The sequence below is a fragment of the Cinclus cinclus genome, chromosome 18 (assembly GCF_963662255.1).
Source record: "Cinclus cinclus chromosome 18, bCinCin1.1, whole genome shotgun sequence".
In the NCBI taxonomy this organism is placed as follows: domain Eukaryota; kingdom Metazoa; phylum Chordata; class Aves; order Passeriformes; family Cinclidae; genus Cinclus; species Cinclus cinclus.
In genome coordinates, this window is record NC_085063.1 from 7,331,834 (window position 1) to 7,350,339 (window position 18,506).

General features: G+C 40.0%; 1 protein-coding gene across 8 annotated transcripts in view; it reads right to left on the reverse strand.

The window, feature by feature from the left end:
- ZMYND8 (zinc finger MYND-type containing 8) overlaps positions 1-15,030 on the reverse strand; it is a 50,188-nt gene extending 35,158 nt beyond the window's left edge. For all 8 annotated transcript variants that reach the window (XR_009933787.1, XR_009933785.1, XR_009933786.1 and 5 more), the window contains exons 1-2: positions 14,970-15,030; positions 5,014-5,084 (exon numbers count right to left, since the gene is read on the reverse strand). Coding sequence is in view for 3 of the 8 variants with exons in the window: in XM_062505257.1 (XP_062361241.1) it covers positions 5,014-5,084; positions 14,970-14,983 (85 nt within the window). In the remaining 5 variants the exon portion in view is untranslated. The remainder of the gene's footprint in view (positions 1-5,013; positions 5,085-14,969) is intronic.
- Between the last annotated feature and the right edge of the window lie 3,476 nt (positions 15,031-18,506).

The following is an 18,506-nucleotide window of genomic DNA, read 5'->3' on the forward strand; positions in this document are numbered from 1 at the left end:
GTTAGAACTTACACTCAGCTTTGAGGAATTTTAATTTTCTGCCAGAATTTTGAAACATGATGCAGTTGCAACCAACCACTAAAGCCCTGTTTACATTCCAGAAACTTCAACCGCTGTAATTAACCCAGTCCAGTTGCTTAATGTAATAAATAACAGAGGTCAGCAGTGGTTGTGTAAATTCTGATGAACTCCTGCCATGTTACAGTTTCACACAAGTACAAAAAGATGCTGCTAGTTGTTTCCTCACTGTAGGACTTTGGAAGATAAAGAATAAGAAACTCTTCCCAACAACTTGCAAGGTAAGAGCTGAAAGGCAAGGATAAGCTGGAGGCTGGCTGTGGGGGACTTGCTGTCCCAAGGCTCTCCTAAGGTGGGACTGCTGATAGCAAAGGCTCTGCACTAGGGACAAAAAAGCCCAGGGCTGCACTTCTGTTCCCTGCAGGAGTCTCAGATTCACACTGGAGTAAGAATCTCATCTCTGCGTGACAAAGAAAGCTGATAGAGATGTACTATTATGAAACTGTTACAAAATCTATCATGCATTCTGGGAATTCCATTTAATTAGTCATTATTGTATTTATATTAACAGTATCTTAATATTTTACTGCTGGGAGGAGCTCCTAAGATCAAAGCCTTTAACACAAACCTGAAAAAGCCCCCAAACCTGTAAATGTCACAATTCTCCCCATTAAGCAGTAGGGCTACAGTACATGATTTTATGCCAAGCTAAGACCATCTAATGACCAGCTGGCCCTGCTGGGGCAAGGCTGCTCCCAGTCATGTCCAACAGCTGCTCAAGTCCCCAGCAACCTGGTTCAGTGAGAAAAGCAGGAAGAAAACAACCTCTCCACCCAAGTCCTAAGAGCCAGCAGAGATGCAAAGGCAATGTAAGATTTGTATGGCTGATGATGGCAAGAAGAGAGTTAAAAGAGCTCCTTTTGACTGGGCACTACACAGGTAATGGTTCCAGTACCAGCTGAAACACATGAAATTCTACATGGAAGTCCATCTGCCACCACAGCTTGCTACTGTTGGCAGCTAACTAAGTTAAAATAGCAGAAAGGATTAAAAAAAATAAATCTTCCAGGTTAATAGGAAGAAAACCCACAGTGGAGAGTTAATTCTGTCCAAAGAGAACAAATACAAGTGAAGAAAGAATTTGCTCTGGAACCACAACCTGGAAATGCTTAGACATTTATCCAGAGACCTTGCAAGCCCCCTCTTGAAACATTTAATAAACAACATTAAATAACAGTCCATAAGGCTGGAACAGAAATATAACAAGATGTTTCTGCTGGACATGTTAATGTATCACATGCAAAGGACAAAATATAATTATGTAGTCCATGGCCCCTCTCCTTCACTAAAGAGCAATCCTCTGTTCACTCCATTTTCTGGTTTTGGATTCTTTGCATTCCCTTTAAGCTGTCATTTCCCATCTCCAGTTCTCAGCTGCCTTATGATTTCTTGTTCTCATCAAGAGAGCAGTGTATTTTAAAACCTTGTCTTTAACAAGACTGCACATGCACAACTTATAAATAGATCTAAATTATAATTTCTGGAGTAACTCTACTCTTCTTTCCCACCTTACCAGGTATCTGCCCCCACAATCTGTCCCAAAGTTTGGAGACAGGCACTTGTGTGCAACAGGAGGATTAATCAGTTCATGATTCAGGCAAAATCTGGTACTACAAAAAATGATCAATTTTCTGCTAGATCAGCTGCTTGACACAGCTGACTGTGCAACAGCAGAAGCACTACAGCCAGCAAAGGAGAAGGGTAGAGAAATGCAGCTGAACATGGAGGACTCCATAGCCCTGACCCTAGCTACAGACCCACTTTATCTATCACAGTATAAAGTAAAAAGTGCCAGTGAAGGCTTCCAGCTCTGGTTTCACTCCAGCCTAGCCCTGTCTAAATGCTTGCTAACAAAGCTCCACACTTCCTGCACCCAACTGGTGTATTCCTGTCTTCTCTCTTACACCAGTTCTGGCAGTCCACCAAGCTGTTTCAGCATACTGAGCTAGTAGAAAACTGTTCATGCTTTATGGTACAGTTAGTTTCCTGCCAGCTTAGGTATGGAAGGAAGTGGATAAAACTGCTGCACTGAGCAGTTTGACCAGCTTAGGCTGCTTTGAAATCACCACGTTACCTAGACCAATTCAAAGGCTGTGTTAAGACCTGTGTTACAGACTAAACAATGCATGGTTTAGTTCAGCTTAAACTGAACTGCAATTGAATTATAGCAATTAAACTGCTTATACCAAAACAAGAATGTTCATGAAGAGGCCTGCATCAGGCTAATTGGTATTAAAGCAATTAAATTTATTTCCCTACAACTTTCTTTAGACACAGCCTCACATGAGCTGTACAAACCATTGGTGGGTAAGCAGGTTACAGTCTTGCAGCACATCCGCTGCTCTAGATCAAGTCTGAAGTTATACAGTGCCACAGACTGATCTCCTGCACAGGCTTCTCACACATCAAAAAACCCAAACAAAACACAAAGACCTCTGTCCCCCCCACCAGGTTTGCATAGATAGGGTCAACTTCCTCAGCTATACTCTTTGCAAAACACACAAAGCAAAACTCTGCACAAGCTGATTGCTACAAGTCAAGACATGGCTGCCACCGTCCCACCAGTTGAAACTTTGCTGCACTCTTTCTGCCTTGCAGAGAGCATAGTAACAGTTTTGAAATTCTGGTTTGTGACTTCTCTGCAGAAATACTGCACTAAACTCTCAGAGAAGATTGTTTCAATCTGAGTAACAGAGTCATTACACTAGGCCTGTAATGTGGCCAGCTCTTGGAGATGACATTCATGATTCTTTTATTTTCTGTGAGAAACTATATTTTGAACTATTATAAAGTTCTATCACTAATTTACAGATTAGGTTGGATATACAACAAAGAGAAATTATTTACAGGTCAGTCTAAAGAGTTCTTTATATCCCACATTCTTCACTGGAAAAAATACAAGCCTGTAAGGGCTTGGGGTGGGTGGTTGTTATTCTTGTCCTTGGAGTGGTGCTGGCAGGGGTTTTATCAACATACATGCTAAATTTAACAAACTAACTAAAGCAAATCAGTATCTAGTTAAATAAATACCAATTCCCTTATTATTAAAGTGATTCAACACTTGCTAAGTTTTATCTCTGCTATGGTGATACAGAAATGCCATTCACATCACTGGTATTTAAAGCACAAGGACAACATCCATGCATGCATGGACCAGTGGCTTCCACACAGTGACAGCTTAGGTCAACCTCAACCAGCACCGTGGTGAGAGTGGCTTTGGCATCAGCTGGTTCAGGGAATTGCAACAACAGTGAACAGTATGAAAACACAAGTCTCTCTGCCAGGTTAAATCCCTCTGAACTGACCAGCTGTAACTGTTAAGAGCCCACAATGCAAGGGAAGCTGCAAGATCATGTGTGAGAGGGTTGGAATACGAGACCAACCTTTTTGATAACCATGATATTAAATCAGCTCACTGTCCTAAGAAACTTCATCTCAACCCTACCAAACAAGAAGTAAAGATTCCTGTAGGCTTAATTCACTGGAACAACATATCCTGAGGTCAGGGCAGCACTAAAACTGCCACAAGGAAATGGAAACCTTCTGTACAGCCCATACACCTGTTTGTGGCTGATTAAAGCACCAGAACTAAAATGCTAACATCTACATAGGTAGATATCAGATTTTTAAGTGTCTCTTAGACATTAATTATGCCAGAGTGACATAAGTAATGGTTTAGCTCAGTTAAGGCATGCAGAATTCTTATTAGTACTAGAAAGTGGGCTAGTGTTTCCAAGGATAAATAAAGATGAGATTTCTTGGGCAGCTAGATCTATTTAATAACCCCCGTTGTCTGTTATACCACATTCTTATGTTATCAAACTCTTTCACAAACAAACTAGTCACTACAACAGCAGAAAAATGTTTCAGCTGTTAAGTTGGTTAGGAAGTTCAAGTGGCTGGGATGTGACAAGCACCACAAAGGAAGTAAGTGGTGGAGTGCAGAGCTGGGAGCTTACCCCAGTCAGCAGCAATCATTAAAGCAACAAAATCATTTACTTTCTGCTGGCTTAGAAAACTGAACTACAAAGAGAAGTAAATGTTGAAAGCAGTCCAGTGGTGGAGACTGATGCAAAAGACCAGGAGAGAATGGACAAGAAGACAGGGAGAAGAGACAAAAGGAGCAAGTGGATCTCTTCTGAGGTGTCAGATCACATGTACTGCCTCATATAACCACACCATGAGAACTGAAACAAGAAATGTAACAGTCTGTTAGTAAAAATAAGACCTGGATCCAATTTTATAACCATGTTATCCAGCCAAGCTTCCCATTAAAAAACAAGCAGATGATTTGTGCCATGCCTTCAAGACAATCCCAGCTGCACATTCAGAGTTAACCACACTTGTGAGCCCTCCTGTAGGAATGTGAAGAGTAACTGGGTATGCGCCAGAACTTTAAAAGGATGGTTGTAACTACTGCTGTTGTTTTAGAGAAATGGCTTTCAGATAAACTCAGCTGCAAAGTCAGCTTCAAATGCAAAAGGAGATGGACAGGCATGAATGCCCATTTCTGTGGAAACAGAAATGTTACTGTGATTCTTTATTCTTAGAAAAAATAGAGTTCATTACAGTAGGAAATACTACCTTTATAGTTTTGCTGCTACTACTACTTTCTCCTGTCTTGCCAATCCAGAAATACTACTTTAAAGGAAGCCATGATAAATGATACAAGAGGTTGTTGGTTTTTGGTAATTTAACCTCAGTTATTCATAAACCTGAAACAACACTGAAATAGCTGTGCATGTAGATTTGATATATAATGAAAACCAAGGAAAAAAAAAAACACTTCCTAACATACAGTAGTAATTGTAAAAAATACAGTGACTCTCAAGTCTCCACTCAAGAGTAGCTTCATGGTAGATGACACAAGCCTCACTATCCTGGTTTACAAAAAATTGTGTCGTAGAACCTAATTGAAATATTCCTCTTACTCACCTTTGGATCGAGTGGAGATGTCCATCCCCTCCACCACCTCCTGCTCTGCCTTTATTTCCTCTTCAGCCAAGCTGCAGGATTCAAAAAGGTGAATTAGAATACTTTATGGACTGTATTAATCCCATTTCTTACTTCCATCCATTACGTTCAACACAACACTGTCAAACACAACTACATTAAAATTTCTGATGGAATGAAAGGTTTGCTGTTTGTCAGAGCATACATTGATCAAACCACAGAGAAAAACAATCCAGGTACACACATATGCTGCAAATTACCAAGCACAACAGTCACATTTTTGTACCAAAGACAGTCTTGTAACATGTACTGAAAGATTATGGCAATGTATGTATGAATTGTATGTGTGTGACAGACAAACAGGAATTCTGTTCCTTGCAGCTTCTAATCTCAGATAAACCATGTGGACAGATGCCTGCCAACATTTAAATGCTCATCAGCATTTGTGAACAGATTAGCTGAAGTAACAGACTTAGCAACACAGAACAACTTGCAAAATTAGAAGGTAAAAGGTAATTTTAAAAGCCATTAAATAAATAATTTTAAGGATTTTGAAACTAGACTGTATAAGAGAAAACTGAGTATTTTTAATTTATTGGCAATACAATTGCACCAATTATTAACCACAAAAAATAAACAGTATAGAGTTGTTACCATTTAATCTTACACAGTCTGTTTTCATTTGCTCCAGACAGAATTAAATTCTTACAAAGTATATCTGACTTTCTGATATTCTACTTGTGATAATCTATAGTGATGCCATTCAGGAAAACAACTCGATCAATTTGGCTTGCTAGGACACTTTGGGGAAAGAAGATGGAAGGGAGAAGAAAAGTGAACAAGAACAAACACAGAGTTACAGAGCAGTTTTGGAGATGTGACTGTCCTAAATGAAAGGCAAAAGAAAACACATGATGTTGAAGCAAACCCAAATTCAAAATTATGGACAAATGGGGTTCTGGAGCTTCAGAGAGATATTGCAGTGTCCACCAGAGCACAACATGAGGGATGCAGATCCTCTCCTGCACTGGGACAATTTACCACTCTGTTAATGGAAGTTGAGTCTGTTAGTGGAAGTTGTTGCTGATACCAGTTTGCTGACGTGGCAGATTATGAATTTCTGCTGAGCCATCCCAGCTCCAGGGACAGGGCCAAGAGGGCAGCTGGAACCTACGTGCCTGAGACATCTCATCAGAGCTCGGAAACAACAGTGAGGACTTGGTTACATTTATACCAGAGAAACTCTCCAGCCTCACTAACAGTTTATATTAGCAGGAGTTTTGTTACGTGTGTAAGTTAAAAGAGATTCCTAAACAAAGTAAAACTTAACAGCAGAAGGAGTTTTTAGTTTGCCATTTGACAAAACTACTTTTAATCAACTATGAGCTACTGGGGGATTGGGTTGCAATTCCTTTCACAGTTCTAAACAGTTATGTCAGCAGAAATTTTACATACAGATTAACTAAGTTTAATGTATAGAAAACTCAAAACTCAGAAGTTCCACAAATGCCAGAAATCATTATTCTTGGTCATTTGGATATAGAAATAATTTACAAAATAAGCTTTTTAAAGTCACAAAACACTGAACAAAGTTCTATTCTACCAGCATCTACCTCCCAGCTCATGGACTACTCTGATCATTTCAGAAGCAAGGCAAGGCACCCCTGTGACCAGAATTATGGTAAATGCATAGCACAGTTGACTAACACAATGCTTCTCTGATTTATTTTGCATGGACACATTAAATGCACAACACAGCCAACCATACTACAATGCTCACACATTTACTATGCATGGGCAGATCAATTATCCTGCACATTTGTTACACCCTTTCCCAGGGGCCTCAGCAAAGAGGAACTGGCAGTGGCCTGCAGACACCAAAACACTTCATGCACCACTTGCCTTTGCCCATTCCTCTCCTAAGCAAAGGGAAGGGATGGGCTCATGGGATGGGTTCATTGTTCTCTTCCAGTACTGCACTGGAGTTTCTTTCTTCCCCTCCCTCTTTATAAAATCCTATTTCAATATCGCCAAACTGTAATAAACCCCATATTTTTAAAACATCATGTGTATACATAATCAATAATGCATTCAGGTAAATATGTACTCATACTCAGTAATTCTGTAAAACTGGAGTAATCTGGCAGTGCATATGAACTGCTTCTAAAATACAGGTCCAGTTCCAGACACAGACTAGCACATACAAACTTTTACAAGGTTCAGGTCGAACATTTATGCTCATTTTACATAGGCTGCTACTAAAAGGAATGGTTTCCCCCAATCCTTAACTTCTTTTTCCAGAAATCATGTCCATTTGATCCAAATCAGTTCTGGAATGTAACTCACTGTGCAGCTGGACATGCAGAAAATGGAAGAGAACCACACAGGGAGAAAAGGGCACCACCCTCTTAGCAGCTCACACTTAAGTTACATTAAAGCCATCATTATATTCCAGACTCATCCAAATCTATCAGGTCATTTTGTTTAAAACACAGCCACAGGGGAACATGATACAACATGAAAGATACAGTAGTTGGTACAAATCAGCATTACAACCCAGAGAGTTGTGCATGAATCCTGGCTGAGAAATGGGAGTGATGGATCAACACAGCAACACCATAGCAGGAACTGCTCCTACTTCCCTGAGCAAAACACCAGGAGATGTTTCAGACTGACTGTTCAGTGCCCTGGGCCTAAACCCAGCACTGCAGGAGGTTACAGGACAGGACTCCTGCCTATTTTTACAGACTAGCAGGGGTTTTCAGCTCAGAATGTGTTCCACTCACACACCGAGCCTAATTTAGGAAACTGAGGTTTCCTCCACCACCCTTTAAAGTGTTCTTGCAGTAGTGCCTTCAACAAGAGAAACATTCTTCAGAAACATTTGTAAGGTGAACAAAGTATCTTGCAAAAATCTCGATACAAAGAATCATAGAAATGATACAATGGCTTGGACCTTAAAGATCGTGGAGTTCCAAACAATTGCCATGGGCAGGAACGCAAACATCACCTAAAGGATGCCTGAAAACACCCTTCCCAAAGATTTTAAGTATAATGAACAGTCAAAACTGCATTCTCCACTTAATACCAAGGTTCTCCACTTTCCTCAGCAATGGAGGAGCACATTCCCTATTCACACATGTGCACTGTGTGCATCACTCACACAAAATCCAGCAATTTCCTACCACACTATGAATCCTGAGCCTCAGAGGAACAGAGGCATCTCCATATTCTCTGCAACTAATTAATCTTTTAAGGGCAGAAACATTGAAGTATACAAGAAAACCACAGAAACTGCTGAGAAAAAAAAAATCCCAATGTTGGTGGGGAACAGTTGAATAAAAGTGTGTTAGACATAGCTATAAAAGATACTGAACATTCACAGCTCTTCAAAAGCATTTCCCATTGCTTTATTTGCTGTTATGTTTAATGACTTCCACAACATTACATTGCTTGAATGTTGGCAGTGATGACTGTAGTGGTCATCTTTGAGATTCAAGTTCATAAAAACATACCAGTAATTCACAGCGAATTTACATTAACTTTTCTAAAGCTCACATCTTTTCACCCTCCATCAACACAAGAAAAATTCAGAAAATGCTTTATAAAGCATAAACTTCCTAATGCAAGTATTAGCAAAAGATTTCCAATCAAATAATTCAAGAAAAACAGGTTCTTAACCAGTTACCTTACTATTACCCACAACAAAATAAAAGTAAAATTAAGACCAGCAGCAAAATAATTAAAAACTACTATCTCATTCCATGGAAACAATAACTGTGTGGTCAAGTAGACTATTCTAGGGAGTTTTATTTTGAGAATTCATTTTTGTAGGGCTCAGAGCAGCTATTTCACCCAGCATGTATTACTGCCATGCATGTGTGAATGGGATGCTCTGAGGCTGCAGATCAGAAACGATACTGAAATATACTCAATTAAGTACCTAAATGAACACAACAAATATCTTATGTAATTCTGAAAGCTACTCTTATTTCCTCATTAAGATGAATGAACACAGAGGAACACATTTTAAGAACACAACTGAAATACAAGCTTTGCCAGTCTCCCTGTCAAATGACCAGAAAACCAATTAATCATTTAAAACTTCCCTACTCATATTGACAAAACTTGCAACAACAACAACAGAAGTTTGTTTTCTAAAATGTTCAGCTAATTTGTTTAATACAAACTAGTTTAGCATGCCTGAATGAGGGTAGAAGGGGTGGAGATTATTCATTTGGGGAGAGTTGGGCACAGAAAGAAAAAAAAAACCAAGGATTGCATACAAGATTTACTGATACTTAAGTAAAAATGGAAAAAATAACTTAGCTGCCTAATTTTTAAATATGTTCTCTACCAAGCTGAAGAGAAGGTGGTTTTTTATATATATATATAAAATTTCACATGCTTGAATTATACTGACTTTACTGTTAAGGAAAATCATTCCTTTAGTAATAGTAGTAGTTACCTGAGAAAATGTACATATACAAGAATATATAAAGCTGCTCTAATCCACAGTAACTACAAAGAGCAATTAAAAGTTGCAGATGAACTATTGCACCTTGACATTTAACCAAGAAAAACTGACAGATATGGAAAACCACTCAAAACAGCTAATGCCCACATACACAATCTAGATCTACATCAGGGAATAACACATGAATTTCAGATCAAAACCTACATATTTCTGGAATTCATTTCTCCTTTTAATTAACAGAAAACAAAACAAAACAAAACAAACAAACAAAAAAAAGAGATTAAATACTATAAGCACTAAAACTGAATTTCACCTTTAAGATAATTCCTGCCTCTCATGCATCACATTTGTGAGCAGCAATTCTAAATAATGATTTACAAAAAACTGCATTCAATAAAAACTTAAAACCAAAAACCACTATTTGCATGCCATTGCTGAATAAATAGCAGCTTTGTAAGAGCACTCACCTATAACAGTCTCTTACTCATCGGTAGCTATGCTATTTATGCAGGGCTCTTAAAATGGCGTCTGCCAGCACTGCACTGCCTCACTCCTGCTCTGGAGCTAAAATGGTAGCACTTTGTTCAATACCAGCAGCTCCTGTTTACACAGCAGGGCAAGATTCTAAGACAGCATCTAAATATCAGAAATGGTAAAGAAGGACCAAAGGACACCTGACATCCGAACGTTTAACTAAAAAGGCACAAGGTAGGGAGATTTGTGAAGTCACAGGTTACTAAGGAAATCACTCAATTTTAGCTTCACCCTTCAGTGTGAGCACCTCGTATTTTACATTTCCTTTTGCAGAATTCCCTGCAAAATGCTCCACGTGTATAAAGTAAATAACGCTCAGTATTAAGCAATTAACATACACAAAAGGCTCGTTCAGATATCTATGTACAGCAATGTTTAAGCTGGTTACCTGTGATAACAAGCAAAGTAATTATTTTTCATTTAAAGAACGTTTTGATTCTTTTAAAAACCTTACTCTTATTCAGTGTCCATTCAAAACAGCTGCACAAAAGAGAAAAATCAGGGTAGGGAGGGGGATCCTTGGTGTTACACATTCATCTTTAAGTCTATAAATGACAGAGCTGAGGCCCAAGCAAGGCAGACAAATAGCTACAGATTTCAGATCCTAAAATATAATTTGAGAACAATCATGCTTGAAAGTAAAGGTTTATATCAGCTGAATTAAGAATGTTAACATCCTGTTACAGCATGGTTTTAATCTCACAGTGTGAAACACAGATGCTCTGACAACAGGCAGTAAAGGGTTAACATGAGAATGACAGACAACTACCAAATACATGAAACTCACTTCCTATGTAGCTATGGCTTAGTCTTTAACCCATGAATACAAGACACATTTATTAACAAATGTATTTAAACTACTTTCTAAATACAATTTAAAGGGTCAAGCCTGATGGCCTACTGTGGTGGTTTCCAGTCTGCAGACCCCTCAAAGCCAGTACTACCACTAAGGGGTCTGCAAACAGCAACCCAGAAAATCTAACCTGGTCTAACAGGCTTAAAGTCCCTCTAATGGGATTCATGTGCCCATGGGAAAAATACTGGGGATCCACAAATAACAAAATTTGAAAAGTGCCTTCTACTCCATTTTACGTGGGCAAAGATTTTGTTCAACTTTCAAGATATTAAGGAAATTCAAATTAATACCTTGAATTTCAGACAGAGGAGAGCTTTTACTGAGATTTTCCTCCCTTTAACCAATTATGCTGGAGTAGTAGCACCACTATGATAAACTGACCACCAGCTATCACTTTACAGCTGCTGGATCCACAGGACCAGCAGCTGAAAAATGACACAGGATAATCCACTGGAAAACAAGGCAGAAGGGGGGAAACAAAACAAAACAAAACAAACAAAAAAACCCCAGAAACAACAAAAACCTCAAGCAAAAGAGAGATCACAAAATGGAAGCCAGCTCAGGAAGACGAGCCAGTTGAAGTTTGTGGACATGATATGAAGGGCTAAATCTGTAGTGTAATCTATGTATTTCTGCTTTTTGAGCAAGAAGTTCCTTTTATTACATGCTCCCTTAGTAGCAACGTAGGTCTTCTGCTACATTTCAAAACTCCTACCTACTGTGAAGGGGGGGTGACTGTTACATTTGGAGTGGTTTATACTCTGCATTTTTTTCATTCCCAATATGTTAAGTAGTGTCATTTGTTTAAAGAAATTACTCAGCTTTCCCCTTTCACTATTTAGCTTCCAAGAGAAACAGTTTGCCTGCAAAGAATGAAAAAGGCATGTAGCTTTTTAAAAGCTACTGTTTTTACCATGATTTATAATCCAGATCGCTCCTTTGTTTTCCCCCCACTCCATTCTTTGTCCAGTTAATTACAAAAGTAACTGGATGTTGGCACTAAATAATAATGGCTAATCATATTCATCCTGGGCAATTCAAATTACTCTCTAGTAGCCAGAAAACTTACAGTGCAATTATACGATTAGCTGCTAGTTATAATCAGAATAATGGTCATTTGCTCCAAGCTGAATAAACCTCAGCTGCATTGCTTCATACATGTCCTGTCTAATTGTGATTGCAACAAGATCCAGGCCAGTAAAATCCTGGGGAGGAGAAAGCATACGTGCTTTTCCCCTGCATCTGTCACTTAAACAAAACCCCACATTCCATCTGTCCTGCACAGAAAAAAAAAAAACAGCTTATTATGCAACCTAGGGAACTGAGTGATACCACCGTACCTTGACAAAGCACCAAAATACAGATACATATGAAATTCTTCAGCTTGGCTGAATTTGCTTTAGTTAGACGGAACAAAGATGGCAGAAATTTCCAGAAGGCCTTTCTCAGCCCTGCCACTGCAATTGTCAATCTTTAACCTGCCTGCTGCAGCAATTGGCTCCGGCGCTGGCGGAGCAGCGCCATTGGGCTGAGCCGAGGCACAACGCCGCTGCCTCTACCTTGCCTCAGACATCTTGCTGCAATGCAGACATTTGTTTTTTGTGAACTATAAAAGAATTACACTCGAGTGGTTGAAAATAGTGAACTTTAACAGACTCACGATGCTCTGTTTCATTACATGCACGAGGGCAGCTCACACAAATGCGCTTCACTGTCAGCAGCGTGTCTGGAGGTGCAGATTTGAAACAGATCCTGGTTTAACAAAACCTGTGGGAGCCATTTTAATACAAGCTTTCTGATTGCAGATCACTTACCCCTGCTTCCTCACATTAAACAAATATTATGTTGTTCACTCTTAAAGGCTGAAAGTAAACTGCTAACTTGTATCTACTACTACTAGGAAAATTGTGTCCAAATGTAATTTCTGGGTTTTACCAACTGAAAAACAAAAACCAGAATAACTTCTTAGCTGTGTCAGCACTTTTGTGTATGCAGAAAAATGCATTAAAATTGCATACAGAAATACTATCACATGAAATTCAGTGGTACCCCAGCAGTATTTCAGGTTTCAAATTGAACTAGACATTCTTATAATCTAATCCTAGGAGACTGCGGGGTGGGGGGGGGGGCCGGGGAAGAGGGGGGGGAAAGAAAGCTTTTAACCAAAGTTAAACTCTCAAAGAAAGATATTCACACGGGTAAACAAGTAACCAGAGGTAAATTGCTATGTTAAAAAACATTACTAAATTTTGGTCTTTCACAGACCAAAAGAGTCTATGAAAGTTTGCATGCAATGTGCCTCAGCAGTCATTTGCAAAGCCAGACTAGCCTTCAGTTCTTTCCTAAAAAAATGAATGGGTATGGACTGTTAAAACAAGTGCAAAAATTACATTAAAAGCACAAAAGAGCATCCTTCCTCTGCTTTTGTAACAGCCCTGGTGATCACTGAAAAACAGCTTGTTCGAACAAGCATGCAGGCGCTACAATTAAAATCTTTATAAAGAGCACAAAACGTTTCTAAATTAGTTATAAACCAAGCAAGCTTGTCTGAGGCTACACTTTGTATAGTATCAGAAACATATGCTCATTAAGTGTTATTTACTTTACTTCATAAGGTCACTTCATTGCTGAGCACTAGCACTTTCATCACACCCAAAAAGCCCAAGGAACAGTGAAAACGCGCTTTACCCTGCAAACGTGGTAATTAATGATCTAGGAACAAACAGCAAGTAGAATATTTTTCACTGGCCTAAGGTAAACAGGAAGTGAAAGCTTCAAAATTTAGAGACAAATTATCAGAAAAACAGTGCATTCTAACAGAGCAGTTTACACGTACAAGTCCCTTAAAATGGACGCTAAGCAAATCTGATCCTTTATATAACTGACCACTAACATCACTTCATCTACTGCACTAACTGACCCAGTAAAAATAAAATGTCTGGAAAACTATTAAAAATGTTCAGAGAGTAGCATGCTGCTTACTTACCAACTGTTCAAGCACCCATCTCATTTTTCCAGAAGATACAACAGGCTGGCAGATTTGGGAATTGATCAGAAAGGAATTTCTTGAAATAATTACACAGCATTAAACCAAAAGTTTAAAAAAAAAATAAAAGGGAAAAAAAAACCCCAAGAACGAACAACATGTACCAGTGTCATGAACCACACATGATTTTATATCTTCTGGACTCCACAACACAGAACTGTGGCTGATACAATGTAAAACAAAAAGGCACAGATAAAAGTTGCATTAGTTTGTTTGAACTATGCAAAACAAGAAAGCTAACAGCTCAAAAACATTTTCCATAAAGCATCAGATTTGTAAATAGATGCACTGCTGCGTTTTACTGAGCAGCACTCCATTTCCAAAATCTGCAGCATAAAAACTCCCTTTTAAAGGAACAAAATATTAACCATACACTGTCCCTCAGAAAGAGAAAAACGTTGTATTAATTACTCCTGCAAGAAAAAAAGGTTCAAGAATCATTTTAGGTTAAGATAAGCTGCATAAAAAACATGATGCAACAGCACACCACCACCTAGGCCCAATATCTACAATCTGCCATTAGCACTTTTTGCTGATGCCTAGGTTTTTAAAAATCCCATATTTTCTCAGAGATAACTTATCTTAGCTGTTCCATTCACTGTTTAGAAAGGTAAACTTGCCTGTTCCTCTGTCTGCCATTATCCCTGCTTGACTCCCTGTAGGGCAGTTAAATGCATCTGCTCCCTAGCTTCCATTTTCTCTCCAGCAGGCATGTGACACAACAGACAATAGTGCTGGCAAACTGCTCAGAGACAGAAACCTCCTTTGGAACACCAGGATCTTGATAAACTCTAAAAACACCATCCTCCTGTGAAGAAGTAGGCATGCCAAGGCTTTGCCAGACTGTAAAATAAAGCTGTGGCTAATGGCTACTAACCATGTGACCCAAGAAAGCAAATTTAAACAGTTCCAACTTAATATAAGTGCTGTGGTGTGAGTTTTGCACGAGAAATCACAGAGAATCACACTCTCAACCCACAACTCATAGGTCTTAGAGAAAAAGCAATGTAAAAAGCAAGGCTTACCTCTGTGGATGCATTGTTAACACAGTGTTATGTCAATACTTATAAAACATGGAGGACAGGCTCTCAGTACTCGGGCAGGGAGGGCTTGGCACTTGGGCTTGATGATCTGTCTTCCCCATGAAAGCCGCCCCCGGATTGGCTGCCCCGGCAAATCCGCATGTAAAGCGCCAGGGGATTGGCTGAGACACTTCCTGAGCGATTATCTTTGTGCGGCTCGGGGAGCAGGAGCCATCCCGGGCTCGGAGCAGGCCGGCGCGCTAGGCCCGGTCCGCTCGCCCCGGGCCCGCCCGGCACCGCCCGCCTCGGGGAACCCCCGCACGCCGCCTGCCCCAGCAAATGTGCCCCGGCGTGCCCTTTGTTGAAGGCGGCCGGGTGTTCTTAACCCGAAGGAAGGCAGAGTTCGCCCAGGTCGCGGGAGCTGTTCTTTTGTTCGCGCGGAAAGCGAAATTCGCTTTGCTGGCGCTCTGCTGGGCCGAGCGAGCCAGGCCGCAGGCGGAGAGCAAAACTTAACCGAAAGTGCACGTGCACAGGAGGGACTGAAATTAATAACTCAGAATTCAGAGAAGGCTTCTCCTGCTCCACAATATAAATACATGAACATGCAGCAGAGTCACCATGTACCCACAGCGTGATTTCTTTAGACACCACGATTTGCTGAGTCTTAATAGCAAAAAGGAGCCTTAAACAGCAACACTCGTGTCTCCTTTCCCCAGAAAAACTATGCCAGAATGGAAATTGCTCTATCGCAGAGCATTGCTACCGCTTGGTGCAGGCCCTCCCTGTGTATAAAACGCTGCAGAGAAAAACTAAAAATAGCCATGTCACCCCAGAGGCTGAGATCTCCATTCCCCCCCCCCCCCTTCGGCCCCCACCTTTGGGGCTGTTACACAAAAACTGACTTCCTCAGGAGCGGCTGCAACTGCAGCTTCCTGTCCGTTAACCCTGTAGCACTTGGTGCTTTTTGAGATGCACCACAGGCCCTGGAAACACACATTTCCCTACGAGTTATCAGTCTGCCTTCCCCCCAGCACACACGCAGAAACATCCACCTAGCTCTTCAGATTTTTTTATTTTTTTTTTGCTTTACCTTTTCATCTCCTGCTAAATAAAATGCTGCGAATGAAACAAAATGAGAAAACGGCGTGTAAGCAACTGGTTTGGTCTTGGGCCAATTCCCAAGCTTTTGATTGAAAAATGTGATTCCGTTCTTTTGCCTAATGCAGTGGAAGTGGGGGGATTTATCGTTATGCCAGGAAGGAAGTCTTAACTCTAGATGAAGATCTTGAAGGTTACATTTTTAGAAAGCCTCCAACAAGCCTTTATATTATTTTTCAAATTTTTGCATCTGTGTTACATAGCTCTGTATTATTTTGTAGCCATGAAGATTGCAATGGAAATTGCAGATGAGAGGGTGATTCTGAAGCATATTGAATATCAAATAATTATTTATTAAACAAAAGCAAAAAAACCCCAAAGCAATGTGTAGAGGGAGACACTTAACATTGAAACGATAATTATTAAATAATGAGATAGAATAACCGAAGAAAAATAAGCATTCTTCCAGTACAACATGCAGGAACTCAGATTGTGCAAAACCAACTATAAAAAGCCCTCTTCCATAAATCTACGACAGTTGCAAACAGAATATGCACATCACGTTTAGTCGAGTGCTTATAATCCCAGAAACAATCACCACAAAAAAACCTAGTGCCCTCCCTTACCTCCATACAGCACCTCTCACGAAATAACTACTTTGCCACACAAACCTCTCTGCCTGAGAGCCGACGTGACTCATAACTGTGCCACTCAGTAAAATTAGTCATCCTGCTCTGCATTGTCCCATCCTGCATTCAGATTATTCCTTGAGATAGCATTGTCACAGAGAACTGCCACAGCAGCCCATGGCTGTGCTGACACTTCTGTGGCTCTGCACTTCAGGCTGCAACAGCAGATTAACAACCCAGAGTACAAATTATCATCTCATAAGGAATTCTGGAATCCCTGCTGGAAGCATTTCTCTTTTTAGATTTGGCAGCGTTTTTCAGGGCAGGGAGCAGGAAGGCTGGTGGATACACTGACCATTTGTTCTGTTTTAGGAATGTAGCAAAACTGGGGAGAGTGCTGCTATAAAGGGAATCATACAGCCCACAGCAGCAGCAGGAACACACTGGAAATTCATGACATTCAGTGAATACTTGCATCAGTTTCAACAGTTCAAATCATTCAAGATAGATTTCTTTTTAATTGAACACCTAAAGGCCTATGTTGCTCAGAGATATCACCCCCGACACACAAACATCCAAATTTTGATTCCTCTAAGCAGTAAATGCGAGAATTGTCAGTCATTTACATTTATGCTCATTGTGTGACTGCTCTACTCTAAAATTATTCTCTTTTAAAAAAGAGGGGAAAAAAAAACCCTAATCCCTATGAAGAACAGCATGAGAACAAAACTAAATACACAGAATTTGTCAATGCTTTGTGCTAACCCAGACCCGACTCCGGGAATGTTGTAATTCTGATGGTGCCTGGGAACGCTGCCAAGCTGACACACTTGGGCCTATCATACAGAATGAGCACACAGTGGAGAGAGGCAACAGCAGCCTAAGGAAAGGCCTAAGGCCCCTCTCGATTCAAGGAAGCTGTGGCCCAAATGTGAAAGAAAAATTTATAAACCTTCAATCATTAGCAGGAACAAAACCATAGAAAACACATCAGACACGTAGAGCATGTATATTCAGCCACTCGGCTACTCTGCTGAAAAAGACAAAAGAATTCTGTCAGGAATCAAAGGGGAAGCTTGAAATATATTTCTCTTTATTCTCTTGTCCACATGCTGCTTTTTTTTTTTTTTTCAGCAGGAGGTACAAGCTTGGTATAACACACAGGTACATCTGGAAAATGCTGATTTTTTTCTTAAGTCACCAGGATTGTATATCCTGCTGCATTGCAATGTCCTGACCATTTTTTACATAGGAGTAGTGATTTTTTTTTTGTTGGTGGGGGGAGGGAAGGAAAGGTAAAGAAAACAAACAAACAAAAAGGGCATGAGAGGGGAAGCTAGAAGCTTTGTTAAAGCAGAAAAGAGGGCAGAGATCAGATTAGCTTGTATTTGTCCTTTTCAGTTCTTTGGAGACATTAAGGAAAAAGAGGGCTGTGTGTCAGGGAGAATAAAAAGCTAAACAAAGAAACCAAAGGAAAGATGGAAAGCAAATTCAGTCAAAAGGAAATTAAAAGACAGTAATGTTAAAAGTACAGCCCATTATACAGGTCTTTGCAAAAAACTCTGCCCACTGTGTAGCATCTCCAGGAAGCATCACAGATCTATAAGGGACTATACTACGTAATATATACCAAATTAAACAAATACCCGGAAGGAAAATGTCTGCCTGCATGACAGAAGCAGGGGTTGATATTTAGCCCTACAGTGGGTGAATCATCAGTGACAGAGAAGGAAAATTAAGTGATGGACAAAAAATTAACAGATCCACAAAAGGGGAAGTGTCATATTTTTCAAGTATAATAAACAAATAGATA